At 40.2% G+C, this 25,534-nt stretch overlaps 1 protein-coding gene across 1 annotated transcript in view; it reads left to right on the top strand.

The window, feature by feature from the left end:
* Positions 1-333: 333 nt before the first annotated feature.
* GTF2F2 (general transcription factor IIF subunit 2) overlaps positions 334-25,534 on the top strand; it is an 87,557-nt gene continuing 62,356 nt past the window's right edge. The window contains exons 1-5 of the mRNA XM_037377762.1: positions 334-504; positions 8,151-8,224; positions 8,691-8,709; positions 10,095-10,239; positions 18,190-18,228. Of these exons, the coding sequence (XP_037233659.1) occupies positions 439-504; positions 8,151-8,224; positions 8,691-8,709; positions 10,095-10,239; positions 18,190-18,228 (343 nt within the window). The 5' untranslated portion in view covers positions 334-438. The remainder of the gene's footprint in view (positions 505-8,150; positions 8,225-8,690; positions 8,710-10,094; positions 10,240-18,189; positions 18,229-25,534) is intronic.

The following is a 25,534-nucleotide window of genomic DNA, read 5'->3' as shown; positions in this document are numbered from 1 at the left end:
TCCGACCTCTCTCCCCTGAGCCCACCCCCCGCGCCCACAGGGGGAAACATCGCCGTGGGGGTGTCTCCTCCCTCCAGGCTGCCCCTCTCAGTTTCTCTTGATCATTTGGCACGCTGCTGCCGTTGCCCAGCATCCCGCCGCGGTAACCCTTCCCGTACAGGGTGAAAATAACCTTTCGTGGCCGCCAAGTCACACGGCTCCCCCTTGCCCGCGGCGGAGGCGGGGCGGAGACTCGAACCTGCGGCCGAAACGTAGCGGGGCCCGCCGTCTCGCCCCTCCCCCGCCGTGCTCCGTCAGCGGAGGTTTGTCCGCCGCGGGCCGCCGTCTGCCGGCTGTGCGTTGCCGGGCGGGTCCGCCGCCCGCGGGAGACGGAAGAGCTGCCCGCGTGCGCCGCCCGCTCGCGCCGTCCTCCGCCTGTGCCCGGCCGCCTGCCCCGCCATGAGCGAGAAGGGCGAGCTGGACCTCACCGGTGCCAAGCAGAACACGGGCATGTGGCTGGTGAAGGTGAGGAGCCGCCGGCGCGCCCTCGGGCCCGGCCCGGTGCGGCCTGTGGGGGCTGGGCCCCCCTCCCGTCCCCGCCCCGCAGTGCCGGGCTGGCGGCCGGCCGGGCCCTGCGGTAGAGGCCGGGCGGCGGCGCGGAACGGGGCCGTGCCCGGGGCGCGGGGGGGCCCGGGCCGCGGCGTGGGGCCGGGGCTGCCCACGTCAGGCTTGCCTGGTGTCACCGGGCAGCCGGTGCCCCCCGTCCCTTCGCCTGGGCGCCGGGGCTGGGCGGGCAGGGCGTCCGTGGTGACCGAGACACCGCGGGGAGGCCGGGTGGCTGGAGCTGCCCTTGGCTCCTGCTCTGTTAGGGCTAACAGCCGCGGTGGTACCGGCGCTTTTGTTTTCCCGGAACTCTGAGAGTTGGAGAAAGTTTTGAGTGCTCCCCAGTTCACATCCTGGTTAAAAATAAAGGAAAATAAACGCTTGTGTCGCAACAGCTCATTTTGGTGCTAGAGAAGTATAGCTATAGTGAACGTGCTATGAAAAGATACAAAGGCCACCAGATCAAACCCAAGCACCAGTTTGGGGCATGGCCATGCTCTCCGTCTGCTGCTGCTGCTAACTAGCCCACCGCTGCATGCCCACCGGCTCTGTTCTGGGGAGGGGCTTTCTATAAACGTGCCTTGGCTGCTTCTGCTGGCAACAGCAAGCATTGGCTCCGGGAAGAGGACACTCACAGCCAGCGGGGAGAATATGTGCCCTGGCCCCCTTCTAGTCCCATGTGGATGTGCCCTCGTTTTTCTAGACCCAGACATTTGTTCTGTCTGGGGAGAAATGGTTGCCTCTTCCTCCTTTGGGGATGAAGGGAACAGGCTCAGACCGTCAACTTGTGAGAACCGGTGAGGGCAGGGTAGTATCCAAATGCTGGTCCTGGGTGGTGAGGGAGTGTGACACCGTAGTACTTCAACTACCAGAAAATCTCATTGTGGCCCTTGAAAGTGGTGGGGGCATATCATTGCTTTGTTGTGCAGAATTTCTGGTTGTGAGGAGGTCGCTGCATCTGGCTTCCTCTTTTTGTACTGACACCCAAATGTCTGGTTTCGTGAAACTGTAACGAATGCTGCATAGTGCTCTAATCATAATAGCTTATCTAGGACAGTAAAAATGAAAGCTGACAGCAGAAAGCTGGAAAAGTATATCATGATACACTGAGTGGCAGGATGATAAAATTGTAGATGAAATTCACAGTTGAATAATCAAATCAGATGTGCGTAGAGAAAAACTGCTAATTACACATACATGGGGATTGGGTCTCTGCTGATTGTGATTCAGAAGGAGGTTAGGTTTTCAGTAGATGTGGATAGCTATAAGAATGTCATGTCAAATGAGCAGATTCAACATTGGACATGATTACAAAAGATAGAACAAAAGAGAAAACATTATTGTGCCATCATATTCCCGGTACCCTGAATACTGTATGTAGTTCTGGTCTCATTCTCCCCATTGTGGAAAGTATACGGTGGATCTAGAAACAGTACAGAGGAGAGCACCAGGGATGATCTGGGGAACAAGGAATGGTGGCTGTGGAGGGGACTCTTGAAGACATTGTTGCCTTTCAGACTGTTAAGGTGATTGATTTGGAAATCTTACAGGAGTCTGAAGTAATCAGGAATGTCACAGGTGAAGAAGGAAGAAGTGAATAGGCGAAGGTGAATCGTGAAAGAGTCAGTTGGAACACGAGTATTAGGGGTGTGTCAAATGAATTCCTCTGGGGCTCAAAGCAAGCAAAGCAGGTACCATTTTGCACAATATGTAGTTAAATTTTGGAACTTGTTGCAATAGGAGTTTGTGAATGTCAAAACTTTGCAGAAGCTCAGGAAGCCATTAGACAAATTCAGGCAAGAAAATAGAATTGAGAGATCAAAAATGAGTATGCTTCCTTACCCCAAGACTGCTGAGTGGAAGATCCTAGAAATTAGAAGAGCATGCTGGGGAAATACCTTTTCTTCTTATGTTCTCCTGTTCTTCCTGAAGTATCCCTGTTGGCTGCATTTGGAGATGGGACACTGAACTTGCTTGTCCTTTAGTCTGATGTAGTTTGGTGTTTCTTGAAGCAAGCCAGGAATTTTCAGGCACATCTATGCTTACAGTTGATGCCACTCTGAGCACAGATTTAATGAGAAAACTGGACTAAAAGGAAGGCTTCAATATTACTCTTCCAATTAAGTATTAATGTAAACCTTCATGCATGTGGTCTGAACTTCTGATTTGTCTGTCTTCTTGTATGTTAATAAAAAATATTACATGGTTGTTAACACTGATAGACCGTAGCAGGGGATGTGCAGGATTTTATCTTTTGAATTCCTTGGGACCTGAGCTTGGAAACAGCCATCCTTGTCACTAGGACCTTCAGCAGACTCAGGCATGACAGTGTGTAGCACCTGTACTTTCTATCTTCACTAGCTAGGGTAATGAAGCTGAATTTATTCTTCCTCTTAGGGACAGAGCAATCAGTTCTGCTGGAATTAAAAAAAAAAAAAGAAGGCATATTTAATTTCCTTTTAGCATGTATTATGCTAGCACAGGAAGTATTCCGGAGAGACCATTTAACAGGCAATAAAAATAATGTAGTGATGGGTATTTTAGAAGTATGAGCAGTAAGAGGAGGCACCAGAAATTGAGTGAGTCACTTTAGTACAAACCCAGAAAGCAACTGGAATAATTTTTTGTGCGTTTTCAGTGAAAGCTGAGATAGGGAAATGTAAGAACTCTTGGTTATGCACTTGTAAAGTGAAGCCCGTTTAATGTTAGCCATTGGAATTGTCAATTTCTTGTTTCCTGTGTGGTAGTTTGTTGGTTTTAACCTGCTGCATTGATCTATATTTAGGAAGATGGTATCTTTGTATAATTTCTTTTTGTATGTTCAAAGGAAAATGAAAACATAGAACCTGCCATCAGCCTTACTCAGTTTCTGGTGTACATACTGCATACAGATTGCTGTATAGAGAAAGAGCTTATTTAATTTCACACAGAAGGTTGGAAGTAGTTTATTACCGGTTGAGGCTGCTTGTGTGTTTTGTTTTAAAGGTAGACAGGACGCTGAGAATAAGCTGAAAGATGCATGGAGCAGGGGCCCTTGTGTCCTACGCTACATGCAGGGTGTCTCGCGTACTGGGGCATGGGTGTCTGATGTGAATAGCAGGAAGAAAACAGCAGTCTGAAGAGGTCTTGAAGTGGTGCTATTCAGTATGTCAGATTTCTTCTCATGATTAAATTGTAATGTTTTTTTCAAGAGAAGAGTGTTCTTGCCTACAAATCCCAGAATAAAGGCCACTTGCCTCGAAAACTTTCAGTAGCCTTTCAGTGTGGCAGACAGAGTATGACTGTCCATACGCCAGCCTTTCTGTGGGTATGTACTTTTCAAAATCCTGCTGTGGGATCTTTGAAAATGCTTTCTGCTCTGTAAAAGCAGGTTGCTCTTGTTTTCTGTACATCCTTTCAAGGAGTGTAAAGTGTTTGAAAACTGATGTGTTCTCCGTAAGTTAAACTTTTATTATGCTAAAGTTAATAGAAAGTGGCAAATTAAAATGTCTACAGTGTGTAAGACCTTATTTTATCTTTCCTGTGATTGTTTACACCTTCAGCATGGAGCTACAGAGTTTAGCACATGGTTTTGGGAGTACCATCTGGTTTATACTGAAATATCTGTGTGTAGCTAAAAGTAGTCCTTTGATCACAGTCCTTCATAACTCTCTTTCTTTCTCTACATGGCCCTTGACTGTAGATAGGCCAGCAGAAAGATGATTAATTGCACTCTTTGAGACTGTTTCCCGTACAGCTGAAAGAAATGTGATTGATCTGCAGTCTCTTAATCTGAATAAATTCCCTGTCTGATTATATTATATAGCAAGTCAGTGATTTTAACAACATGAGTCCTTCACTCCTTGCCCACTTATACTGAATGTGTGTCTACTTCATTACCTGGCAATATCAATTAGATACAGATTAGGTGCGAGCAGATAAAAATATTTCCATTAAGTCAGCTGGGGCACATGTCATAGCATTTATTTTGGCTTTAGAAAGAATATGGTATCTGATTTGACATGAAATCCGCTGTAGAAAATTACCATTTGAAAACTGTGGAAAAAAATGTGTATCTCAATAGATTGTGCCAGTTCGTGGCTTTCTGTTGTGCGTGTGACGTTTTTGACCCAGCGTTAGGACTTTATGGAAACCTGGACTGACATTTAGTTTGGTTGAGCATTTGGAGGACATCTGGCTATTTCACAGTGCTTCTCACAGGGGTGCTGTGAGACCAAAGGAAAGTGCTAAGCACCAGTACCAAGATGTTTTCTGGATTTTTTTGAAGACCAGATAAATGCATGATTAGTGTTAAATTCATTTGAGCTTTAGGAAGCTAAGAGGTTGCTGTTTGTCAGCAAGTTCACGGAACAGGCTCTTCGCAACTTCAGCTGCACAGTGAAACTTGGCTTAGTTTTATTCTATGCAAGACAAAAATCAAACTACCAAGTGCCTTTTTGCAGCTTGAAACAGAAAATGCCACAGACATAGCTGAGTACATTTCTCTTTCTCACTGACTGTGTCTCACACCACTTTTCTATGTGGGCACAGATGTTTTCAGTAGCTGTGGACTGTGTGAGCCAGAATAAACTCTGCCGTACCAGTAAAGAACATTGCTGCAAAATTAAAGAATGTAGATTTGTCCTGATGTGTCATGAGCACATGAGGGAAAAAGATATAAAATTCCTGTATCGGAATGCTTGTTTTTACATGGTGTTGGAACAGTAAATGATTTTTCCTTTAACAGGTCGCTGTTTTGTTAGACACTGAGACTACTGTAGGTCTTTAAGATGGTGTTCTCCCAGCAACTGCTGCATCCTTATTGGAAAGAAAGGGTTTTATAGGAAGTAGTGGCTTCTGTTAGACTGTTTTCAGCTATTTCCTTTTGAAATAAATCTGTAATTCCCTCAATGAACATCTTAACAATTAGATTTGAATAGTCAGATGTGAGGTTGTCCTTACTGCCTCAGGTCTGTATTCCATCTCTTGATGTGCCACAGTACTTCTGCATCTAATAACTTGTGTGTAGGGGGGAAATTGCTCCAATCTCACATTTGATGTACTAATGTATCATGTTCTGTCTTTATAAAAAGCCGTAATTGAAAAGGCAGTCATAATTGTTGAATGGTGGCGACAAAAACCTGTGATCTGCAATGCTATGTGAAACATTGCACTCTGCGCTTATAACTGATTGAGATGGCTTCTGGCAAGGAAAGGTGGATATGGCTAGAACTGATGCCATGTGGTGGAGGTAGAGCAGTTCCTCATTCCTCTGGGGCTAAACTGAGAAGTTTCAAGTGCCTCACCAAGGTTGGATGCATGAACATAGGGGCTGAGCTGGAAGATCCTCTCTGGGGCAGAGCAGTGACAGCCACTAGCTCAGGCCACCTTTTGAAGTCCTGGGGAACTGTGCAGTCATAGAACTGTTCAGATTTATAGGTGTTTGTCAGTGATAGCACCATATATAAAAACAAACATTTAATCAACCTTAAGATTTCACAGAATAAATGTTCGTCATCTTTAACCTTGCCTGGTCTTTAAGGAAACCCAGGATATCTCTGCTGAGCACTGGGTACATTCTCCTGGCATTACTGTCTCCAGAAAAAAGAAGTGCCGTCACTGCTGCACACAGGCGTGCATGTTTCTTCAGGTCTGGGACACATCTGGGAGTCTGAGGACTGTGGGTGTGTGGCACAGTGGCAGCAGCAAGGCGTTGAAGCTGGCTGTGGAAGTGCCAGCTGTTGGGGTCTAGGTTACCTCATAGTGAGCTGGTACTTTTTTGGCCAGAGACCGGAGAGGCAGCTTGTGATTTCAGCTCACACCGCATTGATGGGAAAAGAGGAAAAATGGGTCTGCTTTGAAAGCCAGCTTCCACGTTGTTGGTTGATTATGTAGGCGCATTACTGTCCTTCATGAGCTCACATCACCTGATGCTGCAGATGCCAAAACCTTTGTAACTCAAGGAGATTGTGTGTAGGTGAGTCAGCATCAGTGGAGCAGCTTTTATTCCTTGGATGTATCACGTTAAGCGGGGCTGCTTGTTCCTGTCCCTGCACTGACCTCTGTTTTGTGTAGCTGTTTGGGGAAATGCATTGGGGAGCTAGTTTGGTTGTTCCACCTACTAAATACAAAATCAGTACAGCTAAAACATAGAAGTCCCCCACACCTCCCAGCCATCTCAGTTTGCTCTTTCTGTATATTGACCAGCTGCACAAAGGCTTTTCCTGATAGTGTGGTGGGGTGGGGATGAGTGACTTGAGACAGATCTGCCTAGCATAGTTCTGCTGTTGGAGAAATGGACATCTGGTGGGAGTGGGACTGTGGTTTGCTGCTCAGCATGTCTGAAGTTCCCAAACTCTTAAGCCTTCCCTTCACAGCACCTTTTAGTCTCAGAGTTGTAATTGCCTAACTTCTCATCATTGTAGTGGTTTGGTTGCTGTTTTTTTTCCCCAGAGAGATGACAATTTCTAATGAATATTTAAAATTCTAGTTTTACCTGATAAAATTATTGGGACTCCTTAGTTTAAGAACATGATGCTGATCTTTTTCTGCCTTTCATGAGTGGATAATAGTATTTAAGGTATTAGAATATTTTTCCTGCATTTGGAACTCTACACTGGCTTTATTTTTATGCTACATTATTCTCTTTGCTCTCCCTAACAAAATATATATATAACAGCTTGAGAAGTGGGCCCTTGTGAACCTCATGAGGTTCAACAAGGCCAAGTGCAACATCCTGCACCTGGGTCAGGGCAACTCCTGCTATCAATACAGGCTAGGGGTTGAAGGGATTGAGAGCAGCCCTGCAGAGAAGGACTTGGGGGTACTGGTGGATGAAAACCTGGATGTGAGCTAGCAATGTGTGCTTGCAGCCCAGAAGGCCAGCCATATCCTGGGCGGCATCAAAAGAAGCGTGGCCAGCAGGATGAGGGAGGTGATTTTCCCTTCTACTCTGCACTCATGAGACCCCACCTGGAGTACTGACTCTAGCCCTGAGGTCCTCAGCACAGGAAACCCATAGACCTGTTAGAGTGGGTCCAGAGGAGGGTCACAAAAATATTCAGAGAGGTGGAACACATCTCCTATAAGGAAAGGCTGAGAGAGTTGGGGTTGTTCAGCCCACAGAAGAGAAGGCTCTGGGGAGACCTTATTGTGGCCTTTCAATACTTAAAGGGAGTTTATAAGAAAGACAGGGACAAACTTTTTAGTAGGGCTTGTACCAGTAGGACAAGGGGTAATGGTTTTAAACTAAAGGGGGGTAGATTCAGACTAGCTATAAGGGAAACAATTCTGCAGTGAGGGTGGTGGTGAGACATTGGTACAGGTTGCACAGAGAAGTTGTGGATGCCCCATCAATGGAAACACTCAAGGTCAGGCTGGGTGTTTCTCTGAGCAACCTGATCAAGTAGATGTCCACGGTTATTGCAGGGGGGGTGCACTAGATGGCCTTTAAAGGTCTCTTCAACCCAAACAATTCTGTGATTCAATATTGTCTACTATATTTAGGTCATACTGTATTCTGAAGAGGTAGGGTAAAAGCATTTTAAGAATTTTAAAATCTACTTTTCTTGAAATCTGTCTTGTCTTAGGTCCCCAAATACTTGTCGCAACAGTGGAATAAAGCTTCAGGAAGAGGTGAAGTGGGAAAACTAAGGATTGCCAAGTAAGCCTTTACTGTACCTTTATTGACTGCATTTTTTAGAAGAAGTTACCAGCAGTAAAATAGGTTATGTTGCACCTCTTATAATGCATAATACTGTTTCTTGCAAACACTGCATATTTCTCTGATACCTGAATGGTACTTGCTTGTATAGTAATTATGAATATAAATTTTATGAAATTACTCTAGATAGTGGTTGTATCCCATTATATGATGTTTGATTTCTTAAACCCAAGTAATATGCACATCTAACTAGAGAATGCTCTATAACTTACATGTGCTATTTTGCTGCTTCTGTTCTCAACTGCTGACACTTTTCCCATTCTTGGGCATCAGCATAACAAATTTGAGCAGCTCAGGAGTGAAGATGAGTAATAAAACTAGGATTTGAGTGTGGGTTTTTATCAGGAAAGCTAAACTTGTGGAATTAGATTATGAAAACTAAAACATTAAATATTTTCTTTTGCAGAAATCAAGGAAGAACAGAAGTAAGTAATTACTAAATACAAAGGCTGTGAATGTGTTATATTTTGAATTCTAAAAATTGTTTAGAACTTGTTTAGAACTAGTTTCTAATGTCACATTTTTTTTTGTTACACCTGTAATAAGGATTGTACCACAAAATCGGGAGGAGAGAATTCTGTTCATAATTCTGCCCATAGATTTACTGTGGGACTTTCATCAGGTCTCTTTGTTCCCTAGGTTTGTTTACCCATCTGTAAGCAGCAGTCATAGTAGCGACTTTTTCTAAACATTTTGAGATGTATTAGTGCAAAAGGCTGTCTGAGGACTAAGGAGGATGATGATAAAGTGAAAGAAGTTGGAGATGAAGGGTTGCAATTTCAGAAAGTATTCTGTCTTATATTTGGAATTTGGTCCTACTAAATATAAAGCAACTTGAAGGTTCTGCATGCAAAGGTAACTTCTTTTATTAGCAGCCTCAGTGCGTGATAGTAACTTCCTGTATCTTTTTCAGGAGATAAGGGAAGTTGTATTAGTTAGAATTACTTCAAGTACCACTGAATAGGAAGAAGCTGGACAAAAAAATGGGAAGGAAACAAGCTGCATTTGCCATTTGATAATCTGGCCAAAATCCTTTTAAGATAAGTGGAGAGAGTTCTGCTGGAGGTTTGAATACCTCCCTAATTTTGTGACCCTCACACCAAAATCTTGATATTGATGAGACCCACAAAGTTCATTTTGCAGACCATGTAAAACCAAGCAGTAAGGAACCCAACGAGTATGTGTGCCTTCCTGGGGGCCCTGTTGCTGCATGGCAGAATGAGGCTAAGCAGGATGCACAGGAAAAGCATGTACTGCTGGTCTGAAATGTCCCTCTTCAGGTTTCTTGCTGTGTCCTGTGGCTGGGGATTCTGGTTACCCCAGTCCCCCTAGTCCCTCTTCAGCTCCTGTATTGGGTACACCATGTAAAAATAGCCAAGGAGCTGTATTTGAACCTCTCTTGGGCTGCATAAAATTCAGGAGTTCCTGGGCTAATAACACTTGTAGTATATTAGCACTTTTCCTGGAATTCAGCTGGCTGTGTGAAACATTTTAAAGCACTCCTGCTGAGCAATGTCTGAAAACTTATTATGCCTTACATTTTAATAAGTATAATCCAATTGTTCTCGTGACTTCAGGAGGAAGTAATTTACAATTTTTTAAAAGATGAGTAAATTTTAGTAAGTAAATGAAAGCTTTGAATTCTGCATTTCAACAGGAGATCAATATAGTAAGACTTTTATCCCGCTCTTTATGTTTTTGAATTGGAAATTTGCTATACTGCTTGTGTTTCCTCTCTTGTTTTCCCCATAACTCTCAAAGCTGTGCAATTGAGTCTGTTTAGTAACACTGTGGTAATTGTGACTGTTAGGTGTCATTTACTTTGAATGAAGAGCTTGCAAGCATCAATGATATTGGAGGAAAACCTACTTCAGTCAGTGCACCAAGGGAACATCCATTTCTTTTGCAAAGTGTGGGAGGACAGACCCTAACAGTGTTCACAGAAAGTTCAGTAGGTAAGTTAGAATTGAAGTTATTTGTTATGATTCCAATATACATGATTTCAATAAACTGCATTCTGTAAAGGCCATAAGACCCAGAAGTCAGATTTTGGCTCTGTTGTGTTGTTATCTGCATACGCTGTTGTACTTTTTTTGTTTCTGTCTCTCCTTATATGATTTAGCAACTAATCTAAGTTCTGCACGTAGGGCTTTCATGTATGTTTCAGCTGTGAGTCTGCTGAAGAGAACAGGGAGAGTGTGGAGTGCAGTACATTGTCTATTCCCCTTTAGGTTTTTCACTGGAAAAAATGTTTTTAAGTTTCCGTGCACTTTTGGGATCAACTAATACTTTTTTGTCCTCCTTGAATTGGTGTCTGCTGTGAATATAGTTTTACAAGGATGCTGATTCTTCCTCTGTCCAGTTGAACAGATCCATTTTATCAATGAACACATCTGTTCACCACATTGAAGTACATATATGGTTTAAGTGTATTAAAGCTTAATAAGGTCATGATACCAAACAGTGCAGCAGTTGGGTTATCATTTTTCTCACTGGATTCCAGCTGTTTGGCCTGCCTTAAGTTCAGCTCAGTAGCTCTATGAGTGATTAGGATATTCAAGATCATATGTCCCAAATCACATGTTAAGCTTAAGGGACATCGTAGCGTTACACTGTATGGTAAGTTCAGCAGACTGCCTTGCATGTAACTCCTATGTGCTATAAGGTTTTTCTACTGAAATTACATGATCATGTTCTGGATGTTAGAGACAGAAGGAAGGTGTCTGCAGAGTGTACCTCTTTGTCTGCAGGTTATCTGTTTCAGGCATTTAAGTTTTGGTGTTCCCAGAAGACAAATAATAGTAATTTTTTTTTTTAATACTTCTGCCTTTTGTTGGGCAGAAACTACAGTGTGACCAGCTTCTGATTTTTTGATGTTCATAGGCTGGCAAGTAATTGCTGTGATGGCCGTGTGATGCTTTACCAAATAAGGAGGGAGAATCATAACTCACAGGACAGACTTAGAATACTTAGTAAGTTTGACCACCTCCTTCTTAAAATCTGTTTTAAAGATTTAATGGCTGAGCTTTGAGATATTATGGTACAAGGAGCTTGGCTCTCTCAGTTGTGTTACAAATACAAGCTTTTACACTACAACTTAGGCACTTTGCATTTGTTGTCCCTTTATCTGAAAGTAATGTAATTGTGTTACTGGTTTTTCACTTTAAAAAAATTGTATTGTTCTGTGTGTGACTTGCAACACTTTAAAAATACTGGCTTATAATTCATAGCTTACAAATGTGGAAAGGGAACAAATTTTCAAGAATGTTGCAAGCGTTTTAGTAGTACCTGATCCTTCTTCATTTCTCTGTGCCCGTACCTCAGAATGCTTGACAGAAGAGAGAGATTTTAGGTGTGAAGATGTGTTTAGAGTATACATTCAGTGACTTTTACATGATGCAAATCCCATGAGATTTTGCTTCCCAAGATACCTTATGATACAAAATACTGCTTCAAAAACCTCTTAACGGTAACTTGAGTTGCAGCAAGTGCAGATGCTTAACTTAAATGTGGAGTATTTGTCATCAGTTAGAATGAAAGTCATTAGAATGGGATGGCTGGAAGATGCCTGTTTATTTCTGTTTTACTGTCTCTAATGCCTGTGTCTAAAAACCTTTAGGTACTTAGAACCTGTCCAATTATTATTTAATAAATTAAAAATTTTGCATTTCTTAGCAACTAGAAAATGCTATTCAAGGACCATGGATTGCTTGAGTAGAAGTTGTTATATTAATCGGGAGCAAAGGGTAGTTAGTGAAATGAGAAATACTTGAAGCACTGAATAAGCATAGACCCTGTCAAAATTGTTTTTGTTTGAGATCAGGAAGCATAGCATGCAGTCAGTGAGTTTTCATGAAACTTGCTTAAATGCAAAACGGCTAAAATGTGTTGCTGTTGTGTTAAAGCTGGTGTTGGCAGTACAATCAAAAATAAACTTTAATGTGCTTTTCTAGTATGACTTTTTTTGGTTGTAAAGATGAATGTGACACATACATTCCAAATTCCAGTCAGATTTCATACAGACACCATGTTCCTGCAGCCGCACTCTTGTGTTTATATGTGTATTGCCAGTATGTTTTGAGCTTTATGGCCAATTTCAACAAATTTCATAGTGAATTATGGCTAGCATGACAATAGGTGTCTGAAGCATGGGACAAAACTATGTGGATATCCCAGCCGAAAGAAAGACTGCTACCCTATTTGATACCAGGAAGTCCACATAGGAAAAAATGCTATAATTATATCAACCATGAAAAAAGACTCAATAAAAACTTACATCTTTGCACATCAGTCAATCCGCAGTATGAGATAGTCATAGGAAACTGAAATTCATTTATTCTTATGTTCACAGACCAGTATTTGTCTTCAAATTATAATTAGCATATTTTTGTGAAAATGTGATCTCGTTCCTTTTTCTTTTGTGAAGTGCACCATGTAACAGAATCAATATGCCAATTTGAGCTATGGGCCAAAGATTAAGCTGGTATGGAACTGCAGCTGGCGTTGCTAATGTGGAATCTGGAAGGATGCATTTGAGGAATTATGGAAATGAAATACAGATAAAAAAGTGCTTCATGCACTATTGATGTCAGTCAGTACCCTTCTTGAGGACTGAACTTACCTAAAATGGAGCAAATGGCATAAACCAGTTGGGTTTCTTTTGTAAAGGGTGGGGAGTTTTTTTGATTGTGGGTTTGGGGGTTTATTTTTCTGGTTTTTTTGAGCACGTTAAAAGCCCTAAGATCTATTCTGTGTGCTGTCTTCTAATCCTGGGATCTTTATGTTGTAGAGAGATGGTCTTTCAGAAAATGAGGGATGACAAAACTGCTTCTGAAATATTTTGTAATCTTGAAAGATGCTGCAGGGAGTTTACATGTTCTGGATAATTCTGCACTTCACATTGACTTGGCAGGTCACTTAAAACAAGCAAAAGAGATCAGATTTGACAAGTAATTTAATATTTTCTGCATGATGTAATTTCTAGATTTCTGAATTGGATTTTGTGTGGGTTTTGTTTTAACTGAACTTGTTTCTAATACCTGTTGAATTGGAAGAAGTACTTTAGTTCTTACATTGTAAACCTCTGCATCTCTGGTGGTCCCATATTGGGGACAGTATTGTTAATCCACAGCAGTAGGCTCTTCTGAGGTGCCATTTGTTACGTCCAGAGTCTAATAAATTGCAGTTTCTTGGCCTTCTGTAGTTTGCACACTAGGTCTGAGCTACTATGAAGCTGGATAAAGTGGATCCCAACCCAGATACTATTAAAAATCTGGCTGCGCTGGCTTTCACACTTGGTGCACTTTCTGTTTAGACTAACTGGGGTTTCTCCTGTTTCTTTTTCTGTATTTTACAACAGCTCTAATGAATATTACAGAGTAGTACAATGCACTCCAAAAATAGTAGTTGCAAAATATCTCCCTACTTCCTTTGCAAGGGAATTTGCACATGTGAGATATTGCTTTGTCTTCATTGCTGGGCAAGACCTGTGGTGGTGTTCCTGAATATCAGTTTAGCAAAGCTGTGGCTTCTGTGATGACTGCAGAGGGATCTGAAGTACAGTTGTCTCTTGCTGTGTAGGTCTTGCTGTCTAGGCTGGTTTCAGTATTATTTCTGCATTAAATATGAACTACATTCTGTTCCATAAACATCACCATATGTACATCAACAGTTGCTATGCAACAATGCTATTTGTGCTTCCAGTCACTTTATTTTATCTTTGTCATCAGCTATCATAGCTGTAATTTTTTGGGCGGGAGGAAAGGAGAGCATTTTGCTTATATTTCCATTTGTTGTATTGAACAAAATTAATTTTTCTTATGCATGTATAGCTAAGAACTATCTAGGTGCAAGTCATGGCATGACATAAGGTATATTTGGTTAAAATTGTTTTTTTCTGAGCTTCCTACTGACAGACACCCTGACATAAAGATGTGCTGTAATTTGACAGTTTCTTTCTTGGTTGAAGGAATGGGAACATGCTTTTGTTAAACATTTAACAGCAAAATTTTCTGATTGCAATTATAAATTAATTCCCTTACTGCTTTAATTGACTGTTGCTTAATTTTTTCGCCAGCAGGTAGTTTAGGATTGCTGTCCCTGAATATAAATAAAAATTGGAGCTATGTTACAGATAACGATAAAAGTTTCTTACTGAGCTAGTTCTTGGACAAATGTGCTACTAATGTGAATTGGGAAAACACAGACCTTGGCAGGCAATTGCATCCCTAACTGTAAAGGGACTGATGGGTGGAGAGGAAGGTTTTACACTGCCGGCACAAATAAATTACAAGTTATTTCTGTAAAGTAGGATGAGATGACTCATTTTATTGAAATTTTAAGTGTATCTTCACAACTCCCCCTTCATAAGTGGGATTGCCTTAATGCCTGTTTTAGTGACTTTAAATTCTTTCATGCTTGTTCCATCTTGCTGAAAGTAAAAAGTGTTTAGAGAATTCCATTGACAGAATGACTGCCAGAACTTTGTTTCTCAGCAGCGTTCATGCATGGATTGTTTCACTGTTTTGTGCTTCACAGAAGACTGCTGGCTGTTAACATTGCGTTCTTCTCCAGTTTCCTGAATCTTCTCTTCTTTCAGAATCTCAATTCATGAATTTCAGCTTTTTTTGTGTTCTTGTTCAATAATACACGTAACTGCTTATATACCTTAGAACAGCTCCTTTATTCCCACACTCCTTGAATATTCTCCCTTTGTTTTGAGTTGTTTTTTTTCCTTTATACAGCTTTTCATATATGAAAGGACCTTTTCTGAGTTTGTACATGAATCACACCTACTGTTTAATGTACAATGCACAATTGTATTCCAGTGAAAATGAATATTCAGAGGTTTGTATTCTGTATTTTGTGTATTTTGAAATACCAGATCTATCCAGACATTTAAAGAAATGTGAATGGAAGAAAGACTAATAAAAATCCTGGAAAGATGTTTCTTCCCATCATTAAATCAGTTACTTCTTTAATTACATTTAATTATTTCCAATAAAATATGCAGTGCTCAGAATCTTGATGCCTTCTATTACTACTACTAATCCTATTAGATTAATGTTTGACTTCTCAAATTTCTCATCAGACTCTTTTTTAGGAATTAAATGCACTCCCTCATCATTCTGCCATCTTAGCTCTGCCTGCTGAGGAGTTTTGATGTATACCTGTCTACTTTAACAGTACTTTCCAATTATTTCTATTCAATCTGCCATGCATTTCTGTCTCCAAAATGGTTTGGGGTCTTAATGCTACTTTGTTCCTCTATGTACTTCAGTCTTTTATGGACTGTTAGCAGAAGAGGAAAACCTATCAGCAGCCTCACGATCAAAAGAAATAGAAGCAGCAGCAGCCTTTCAGGTCCCTGGCATTTATGCAAATTTTCAAATATTTTTGAGGATCATAAAGAAGATGCAACCCGTGATCATAAAAGCAGAATATGTGACTCAAGTTAGTCTAATTACAGACAGCATTTTGATGGGTCAGTATTATTGTGACTTACGGTCCATTTAGAAAACAACTGTGACTTCTTACATCATCTCTCTTCTCCACCTCTAAAAAATGGAAATTGTATTTATTTACTTCTTACGAGTGTTGCGAGAATAAAGAAATTACTGTAAAGTGGGTTCAGCTGGCTGGCACGGGTAGGCTCCTAATTTTCATTTTTGTTATCAAAACTATAGACTGTTAATGTCTGTACAAATTTAGCAATTGAGAATACAATGCACAAAATACAAGGTATGTTAGAATGGGTTCAATGTGATGGGAATAGAATTGGATTTCTGCCTTCCTCATTGACTTAAAATTTGGTTTTTTCAGTCTTACTGATGTATGTGTAAAAAAACCTGCACCACCACCACCACCCCCAATAAAAAAACAACCACAAAAAAACAACCAACCAACCCCAACCTATTGATATTTATCTGTTAATCTTGCATGTTGTGGAGGAGGCTGAGCAGCTGTAGTCTGCATCAATAAAATATATTGAATAGACATAGTATAACTTCTTTTACCTTCTTCATGATATTAGTTCTGAGAAGATTTTTAAAGCAGAGACTTGTGACCTAGTCATAACAAATCCAAATTGTCTAATAATGAGGAAAAAACCCACCACTTTTTTGCAAGGCTTGAATTTTGTCTGTTTTTTTGTCTCTGCTGTTGAGGGCAAATTCTGTTGATACATACAAGCAAACACACACACTCCACCTATAGACATGATACACGTTATTGTTCTTTGAATCAGAAATGCTTGATGTGTTATGCAGTAGTTTTGGCTAGGTAGCTAGTCTTTCACTGAAACAGTTAAAAAGAAACTGCTTTAAATCCAGCTGCTTCTTACATCTCAGTCCAGGCAGCAGTTGACATCTTAGTACACTTGTGTGTCCTTCATTGTGTCCTCTTTTGTGTGTGTGTACTGAATGTTTCCTTAATTAAGTTACAACTGAGTTAGGGTACTGGTTGGGTAATAACATTGTGCTGTAAATGTGCTAAATAACACAGAAAATATGATGTCAATGAGAAAATACATGTTTTCCTGCAAACAGGCTATCCTGCATGTATATCTGAAAGTTGGCGGAATTTTAACTCACTTTGTGAGTACTCACGGGTGGGAAGAGGCCATATAATGGATATTTTCTCTTGAGGAAGCACGTGCTTTCAGCTGCTAAGACTAATGACAGCTACTGGGAAAGAAAGAAGGCTCTGTGAGATACTGCTTTTTCCATTTGCATTAGTTCTCAGGCTGTCAGCCATCTCAATGAGAAAACAGGGCTATCAGCCATGAAAACTAGAAAGAATCAGTGGAAGAAAAAAGGTTTTGTAAAATATTGCAGGTTTTCAGTTCAGTTAATGCCCAGCCTGTAAATGGCAAAAATGATCAAACTAACTGAACTCAAAAATTATTATCTGAGTTAAAGCAGTAATTCGCTCTCATCTGTAAATAAATAGCCCGTAATGATAGTTGTGACATGTCTGAGTTGAAAGCTAAGGATGAATATTACCATTTTAAACCGTATTTCAGATGAATGAAAATGTTCTTTTTATTCTTTACCTTAGAAGATGTGTGAAAAGGAGAAATGTAGGAGGAGAAGTCAAATTTTAGGTTGATAATTTTATGTAGGGGATTAATTTCATAGGGCTTGGTAGATGTTAGAACTCAGTTTACCAAAATACATTCGCTGGCTGCCATTTCTTGAAATGTGGGATTGGAATGTCATGCAGAAAGCTGTTTCTGAATCTGACTCTACCATTCACCCAAATGATAATTTTTTGGCAAGTCACTTTGCAACACTTGTGCCTAGGTTTTTCCTTCATACATTGATTCTCTGCTTTGTGGAACAGGAGACATTTCTGATTATGTGCATTTTTTGTACTTAACAGGTTGGGCTATAGTATCGTTTGAGGGCCAATGATCAGAAAGGGAAAAGACTGAAAAGATAAATTCTTGTGTGATCTGCAGAAAGGGTAAAGGAGAGGTTGATCAGGTTAAAAAAATTACCTAATACCAATTAAGAGCATTCTTTTGCAGAACCTTGATTATATTTTTTTATATATAAAAATAATATTCATTTGTCTAGACTGACCAGTGAGATAAATAGATACTATTTGTTGCTTAAGCATAATCGTACTACTGATTTTGTACAGATGTGTAACTTCATTCTTGCAGAGCTCAGAGGTGTAATGGAAGTTGTGAGTTTGGGCACTCATTTTAAGTTGTGAGTTTGGGCACTAAAGGTACCTTCAGAAGGTAAATTTATAAACATTAATCAAATCCAGTGATTATGATTTTATCATAATTTATCATCTTCTTTTCTTTGCAATCCACTTTTTACATGTAATTTCAAATAATCAATACAGAAATGTTATGTTCCCTTTTTTATTCATTTGGTTGTTTTTTTTTCCAGAAAGCCAACCGGAAGAAAAATCTGAAAGCAGCAGTGCTGGTAAGTATGGATGCTTTTTTTTGAAACACTACGAAAATTAATTATGACTGCAGCTTTTCAGTTTTACTTATCAAGAAATTGGTAAGGAGTCTTTTTTTGTTACATTTCTAGAGTAGAATTTCATAAAATTGAAAAATGATTTCATAAACTGATTCTCTGCTGCAACCAAAAGCTTAAATTATTAATATTTGTTATGTAAAAGAAAGGGAATAAATGATGTGGGAAAGCTTTAGAAATGTAATGTTCCTTGGAATGTTATTTTAAATATTTAATTTTTTTTATTTCTCAACTGTTTTTTTTTAAGTTCATTGTATTTTTTAGTTTGAATTCTTTCCTCTTGATTGGAAAGTTTGTAGCAAATTTCCAAATGTTTTGTTATTTGATTTTAATTGCATAGACTAAGTAGTCAGAAAAGTAGTCTTCTAGTACTGTACTTTATTCTGTTTTTCTAATGGAAAAAAGTTTTCTTGTGAAAGAATTATAAGTTCTTTCGAAAGAGTGAAAAATGGCTAGTTCACTGGTTATTACCTGCCAGTTACATATTAGTCAGTCCAACGACGTCTCAAGTACAGTAAAAATTCTGAGGGTGCATCTCAAACTGCCGTTGCTATAGTAAAAGTGGTTTTTTTACACAGTTCGTAGTAGTCAATAGAAGTATTGCCCTTTGTTATTTTTTTGTGAAAAGGGCAACATGCTTATATCAAATAGGATATCAGCCTTCAGAATCTAAAGATTTTATTTCAGGTCTGAGCTAGTCTGTGCAGGCTTCCTTTACAGCCTCTGAAGGAGGCAGTCCAGGAAGTCTTATTCTAACATAGGTACGTGCAAGTACAATTCCCCAGCAGCTCCAGCAGAACTGTCAAGGCTCTGTGTTCCTAGCCTGCTCCCTTCTCTTCTGCTAAATCCTTTGGGCTTATGTTACTGAAATTCCTGGACAGGTACACAACAGCATGAGAATCTTACAGTGTCAAGTAATGTTTAATAAAAATCCCCTTTTCTGCTTTTGTTAAAGGGATGTTACAAAAATATCATTGATGTACTAGCACAGATAAGTGCAACTGTTTGTTAGTAAGGGCCCATGAACCTTGGAAACCAGACACATCTAATATAAAATATATAGGTAAATCTGTTTTGTCAGTAGGATTACCTCTCATGCACACAGATTAAACAGTACTGGGACTGGGCTGGCACTTGGGAGTGGCAGAGACAGCAGATGGACTGGAAAGAGTCTCATGGGCCTGGCTTAGAGACCAATTCCTGAACATAAGACTAATGCTAGTGGGTTTTCAAAATGTCTTCTTCAACGTAATTTTTTGAACACTTTAACATGGAGATGTCTGTTTTTTCTAATACTTTTATTTGAATTGCATTTCAGTGTTCGATCTTGTTGAAAGTGTGTACTTTGTGTCTGGCTAGGAGTAGGGTTTGGGGGTTGTTTTTTCTAGGAGGGAATTCTTCGTAATATTGAGGTGCTTTTTGTTACACTGGCTTAAGCATGTCAAAAGACTGGTGCTAGAAATGTTGTAGTCTGACGACTTACTGAATTCAAGGTGTGTTTTATAGCTTGCAGTTTTTCACAGTTACTTGTTAAAACCTGTTCGCTCTGATTATATGTTAATTGTGGTGTGGTTTTAACGTTATGAAGGGCTGCTTTCTAGAGATTAGTATTTTATGCCACTTGAAAACTGAGACTCACTGCTGTGGGATGTCTCATGTAAAGCAGATCTTGAGGGTTTAACTGTTAAAATGAATCAGTATTTTGATACTTATATTGCATTTCTCTGATGATCTTTAGTTGCAGGGATGCAGCCTTAGTTTTGCTTGGCTTCCGGGGGGGGGGGTGTTATTCTGTTTCAGTTTGTATTGGAATGGTTGAATTGTCTGCTTTTCACTCATGGTGTCTCCTTGTTCCGCAAATATTCTGTAAGGTGGTCACATGTTCAATTGTTTGTATTTTTGCTTCGGCCAGAAGAATGAATTACTGTATGCTGGGGGCTGTTTAAATATGCTGAGAAGATGAGTGCTAAACCCACTTGATGGAATCAAGCTGGTTGTGGATTCAGTTTCTGAGTGGTGATAGTTGGTTTACACTGGAGCATTTAAAGGAGGGCTCTCAGCCATCAGTTGTGTTTATGTGCTTTTTTTCTCAAAATCATCACAGAACTCAGATGACCTTTTCCAGGCTGCCTCACAAGTAATTCAGATTGAGTGCTCCATTTTGCTGTTAATCTACTTTATCTTGGCCTACAATAAGTACTTTTGAGGCAAAGATGATGTCTTTCATGTATTTACGTAGCATTTTAGCATAACAAGGCCCTAATGACTGCTTTTAGGTATTTCTGTAATAAAAATATTTAAGGTTTATTTGTAGTTAGAAAGTAAGTAAAAGCAGTAAATGAGATAAATCAAAGGATTTCTAAATATTATTTATATTCTTTTAAAAGTTCCCCCACATTTTTACATTAGGAGGGTGTTGTCAGTCTTCAGAATTTCTTATGTCACAAATCATTAGTATTATGTATGACATTTTTAATCACATTTATTTTTGGTAAGTGGCTTACAACATCCCAACAGGTGAGATAGTACCAGCATTGCTACTGGATATTATTTGGAGACAGACAACATGATACTGGGTCCCACCAAAGATAATCTGGCTGGTATCCTTTCCTCAGTGGTAATCAATAGCAGATGCCTTGAGAAGAGTGTAAGAACAATGCAGAAAGCATAGTGATACCTCCCCAGAATACTTCTTCCAGCCTTTAGTGATTCACTGGTCAGGGAGATCCAGAGCCAGGTGTGATGGTGTTTTGTTTAACAGGGCCTCATGGATTTTCCTTCTATGAAGTATCCCTGTTGGTTGAGTCCATGTAAACCTTTAGCATCCATAATATCTTGAATGATGCTATGGTTAGGGTCAAAATATTCGGGAATGAAGACATAAGTGAAACCAGTTTACTTAAACTAATTTTGAGCTCCTCTTGCATGTTATCATTTTAGATCACTTTTTCTGTACAGAAATCCTATTTGATTAGTGCTTGTGATAAACAGTGCTTAGTGGTTCAACCAATGTTGTTTAGTGCCTGAAGGCTGGTTTATATTAAATGTGAAAGGAGGGAAGCAAATTACACACTCAGCTAAAGAAAAAGAGAAATGAGAATTGGCTCTCCTTGTTCCTGTATGATGATGAGCATTGGATTTAAACCCAAATATGTGTGTGTAGCTCCTGTTTGCCTATGACCTTGCTTGCACCTACTTGTAAGTGCTGTCAGTGGTGACAGAAGCTGTGAAAACCAAGCATTTGTGCCAGTTAAAGTACGACCTTCTCCCCCCGCCCAATAAAAATCCCCAGAAGCTGCTGCCCTGAGCCTGTGTAGTCTGTTGAGAATGATACGGTAAACAAATGCATTCACCTGTAGGAACAAATGTAATTGGATACTGTCCTTTTGGAAGTGCATTAAATGAAAGTTCCCGGGGCAGCAATGGATTATGATGTTGCCTAAGCTCTGAGAAGGTAGCTTTGAAAGTATAGTATTGGTGTCAGGGGGATGGGGGGCGGTGAGGTGAGTGTATCAGCTCTGTACACAAACTACAGATGCACCGTTTTCTTCAGGGGTTCGCCAGGGAGTGTTTTGTGCAACCTGCTGGTTGCAATTCCTGAACCTTCTGTAAGGCAATTGAACTACTGTTGTATCCAAATGTTATTTCTTGAAGCCTTTTATGTAAGTTTATAGCAAATAGCAGCCTTCAGTACTTAACATGCATTTGGACAAGGTATTAGTCATCTCTTTTCTGTAAACCTGCCAGTGAGTAGTACAAATGCCTTCTAAGGAAGGGAGAGGCACCATTGGGACCATTTCTGATTTGGCTTTGGTTAAAAGGAGTAAGTTATCTGAGCTGCTGCAGACAATGTAGTGTGAACCTAGTATTAAAGTGTTGCCAGTTGTGAATGTACATATTTGACTGCATACACACATATACAACACTTCAACTGTCTGTAGATCACACTTGCTTCATTTTTTTGATGTTGCAACATAAAAAATTCAGGTGGTGAAAATACATGTGTTTAAAATTTATTTAAAATAAATTCAGTGTAAGCACTTTGATAAACACTGAAGTGCATATGGTAAAATCAGCAGTTCTTTGTTAAAGGCACAGAGTTCTTAACATGACGACACAGGACTGTATAAAGCTGCTAAATGCACATTTGATTTCATCCTCTTCAAAGTGGCTAACGTATATTTATTATACTTCAAAAGTGAAACTAACTGAAAAATGATCTTCAGGAGGAATAAACCAGTAATTCTTAATTTATATACTAGCTCAAAAGTCAGTCTTGAAGATAACTGAATTACGGAATCTGCCATTTTCAAGCCACAGAAACAATTTTGGTCTTGGAAATATAACTATTTCTGTTGACAGATAAATGCAACAAAACTTTAAATACAGGCTTCCTAGTAGTTTTCTAGGAGCCATAATCATTAATGAGACTCCATTTGTAGCTGTTAAACACACAAAGAAGCAACAATTCCTGCTTTAAGGTATATGTAGTCAAAGTCTATCATACTGGTTGCAATAAATATTGTGGAGAAAAAGGGAAGGCGCACTGGTCGAACAGCAAAAAGGGTATGGATTTGATGTAGGTCAGCACTAACTGGCGTTAAAATTTTTAGGAACTTGCATAAATGGCCTTTGTGTCCTTAGGGTCCGGCTATTTATTTTAGTATACTGTATGAATATTCTAACATTTCTGTTTGCCTGAGCAGCACCGATGTATTTGTTGTCATGCAGTCTCTATCCTGGGAATAGAACCCAATATAAAAGAGTGGGAATTAATCCTATGAGCCTGTTACTGTCCTTCAGCAGTGTCCACATCCAGCTTGTCAAAGTATTACACTAAGCAGAAGCATGCTTTTGGCTTGTATTAGAGTTCTTGGTTTTCCCTTCTGACTCTCGAGAAATTCCAGGAATTTCAGCTGTGCTTGGCATTGCAGATCATGACTCCACAAATTGTGTTTGTCTTCTGTGAGGGATTTTGCTGATTATTGCAGTTCACCCATCTACCAGCACGATCACATTTGATGCGTTCAGACCTTTGCCGTATTGCAAATTAGAGCCTTGAACGATGGATCAAAGGGTCAGAGGGAGATCAAATGCTTGCTGCCTTGGCCAGTACAAGACTGGCATGTAGCAGATGTAAAGCTAGCAGGAAGCAGTTTCAAAGTAAATAAAAAGAGGTGGTTCTGCACTCAGCATGTAATTGAGCTATTGAATTCGTTGCCAGAAGATGTGGATGTGAAGGTGGTATTTGCTAAAAGCTTACATGACCTTAGAGGACACCAAAGAGATATGTGAAAGGTAATCCACCGAAGGGTACTGAGATTGAGAGGACATCTGATTTAAGAGACCCCAAGCCACAAAAGCCTGGTAGGCACTGGGATCCATACCCAGTAGGAGAATCATGCATGGCTGCTCTGTCCTTAGGCTTCATTCATTCTTCTTTCAGACTTGATGATCTTAAAGGTCTTTCCAACATAAATGATTCTATGGTTTTATGATTCATGGATATCTGCTTTTGGCTACTTTGCTGGAGTCACGACACTGAGCAAGCAGACCTTCAGTGCTGTTACTCTCAGACTCTGCTTTTTTTCATGCTTTGTCTTTTTTCCCCCACTTCTGTACTGTTGTTACACTGCTTGCATCAGGGATAGTTGAAGTTTCTTACTTTTAACCATGGAATTAACTTCTGAGGGGAGAAGCAATGAAGGCAAAGGCAAGAGCAGCTGTTTTAAGGTTGCTAACTGCCACTGAGCGCACTGGAGGCTGCAGCACGGTACGACCTGAGCTTTCTGTATGCTTGAGTCTAGAAACAATCTAGCAGAGCTCATTTGGTGCTCTTACTGAGGTTTCCAGCCCCAGCATCTTGCCAACAGCTGTGATATAGGAGCAGGAATAACATGTAGCTGCATTACAGCATGTTGTCTTACTCATACAGGTTGTCTTAGGGATTTCTGCACTGTCGTCTGTGGGCAAACCCTAAAATCATTATCTGCATGGCAGAAAAGTCTTATAGAGGCGGGCTTTTATCTTCATGTAAGGCATAAAATAGCCTACATGTCAGATGTTTGCCCTGTTGGGAAAGAGTAGTATTTGCTCTTCAGTTTGATAAAGTTAGTATTGATATGACTCCTAACGTGAGAGTACCTTTTTCTCTGTTTAGCTGATTCTTGTCAGCCTGGCTTGCAGGACCTTAAATTTGTCTCCTCTGAGATTACTAGTTTTAGCATTGAGAAAATGTACTGCTTTATCCCTAATACTTGCCGAAGGCTTTATTTAAGTAGTAGAGAGGCAATAAATGACTGGGTTTGGTGTTATAGTTGTTTGTTCTGTTTACATTTTTTGATGCTTAGCCTGTTCATTGCTATAGTTTGTTTGCTTAATTTTTTCTTCTTAATTGAGAGTGTCTGTACCCACCTCTGACCTGTTCTTTTTCTTCATCTGTTCACTATGGTACAGAATCAAGAACCTCCTCTGAGTTAACAAGCAGCTTTCTGCAGAGCTGCAGCAGTAGATTTGTAGCTCAAGGTTTTCTATTAACAAATTTTTTTTTAAGTGAATTTTTCTGACTCCTGCTGCAAAAAAATAAAATTTCCTCTCTGAAATCTGACATACGACAAACCAAAATAATTTATTTTGGGTTTTGGGTTTTTTTTGTTCAATTTTTGTTTTTAATTTAGTAATTTCAGGATAATTAGATGTTGCTTGTGTTGTACAACCTCAGTGTTGCATTACGTGGTCATCTGCCACCTCCATAAACCCAAGACCCTCAGGTGATGGTCACCGACACGGAGTTGATTGGCCCTTCTCTTTGTCTCTAGGTACTCGGGTATTGTAGGCTCTTTTGCCACACTGCTCCCTCCCCGTCCTCACTGCTTGGGGACTGCAGCACTGCAGGCTTCCCTGAGCATCAGGTCCATGGCTCTAGCAAGCTCCTTGGATCCTCATCTTCCTGGGGGATTTCCCTAGCAAGCAGCCTTGGGCTATTAAATCTGAACTCTCATCCCCTTGGTGTGTGCTCCTGTGGCTGGTGAAGTGCCACCCCCTTACGCTGGAGACTGAATCTCCCTTCAGGAGACGTGAGCAAGAAAACCTGCTGCCTCCTTTTGGCCAAGCTTTCCATACCGGGAACAAAGCTGCTGTTGAAAGCTTGGAGTGGTGTGGTGTCAAAAGCAAAAAACAAATGTATCCTGGAAAAGTGTAGAGATCTAGTTTTTCAGGTAACTGAAATAATGCTTGGGAGTGCAACTAG

This window comes from Falco rusticolus, chromosome 2 (assembly GCF_015220075.1).
Source record: "Falco rusticolus isolate bFalRus1 chromosome 2, bFalRus1.pri, whole genome shotgun sequence".
NCBI lineage: Eukaryota > Metazoa > Chordata > Aves > Falconiformes > Falconidae > Falco > Falco rusticolus.
The sequence above is the reverse complement of the archived record's forward strand: the minus strand, read 5'-3'. Positions and strand labels throughout refer to the sequence as shown.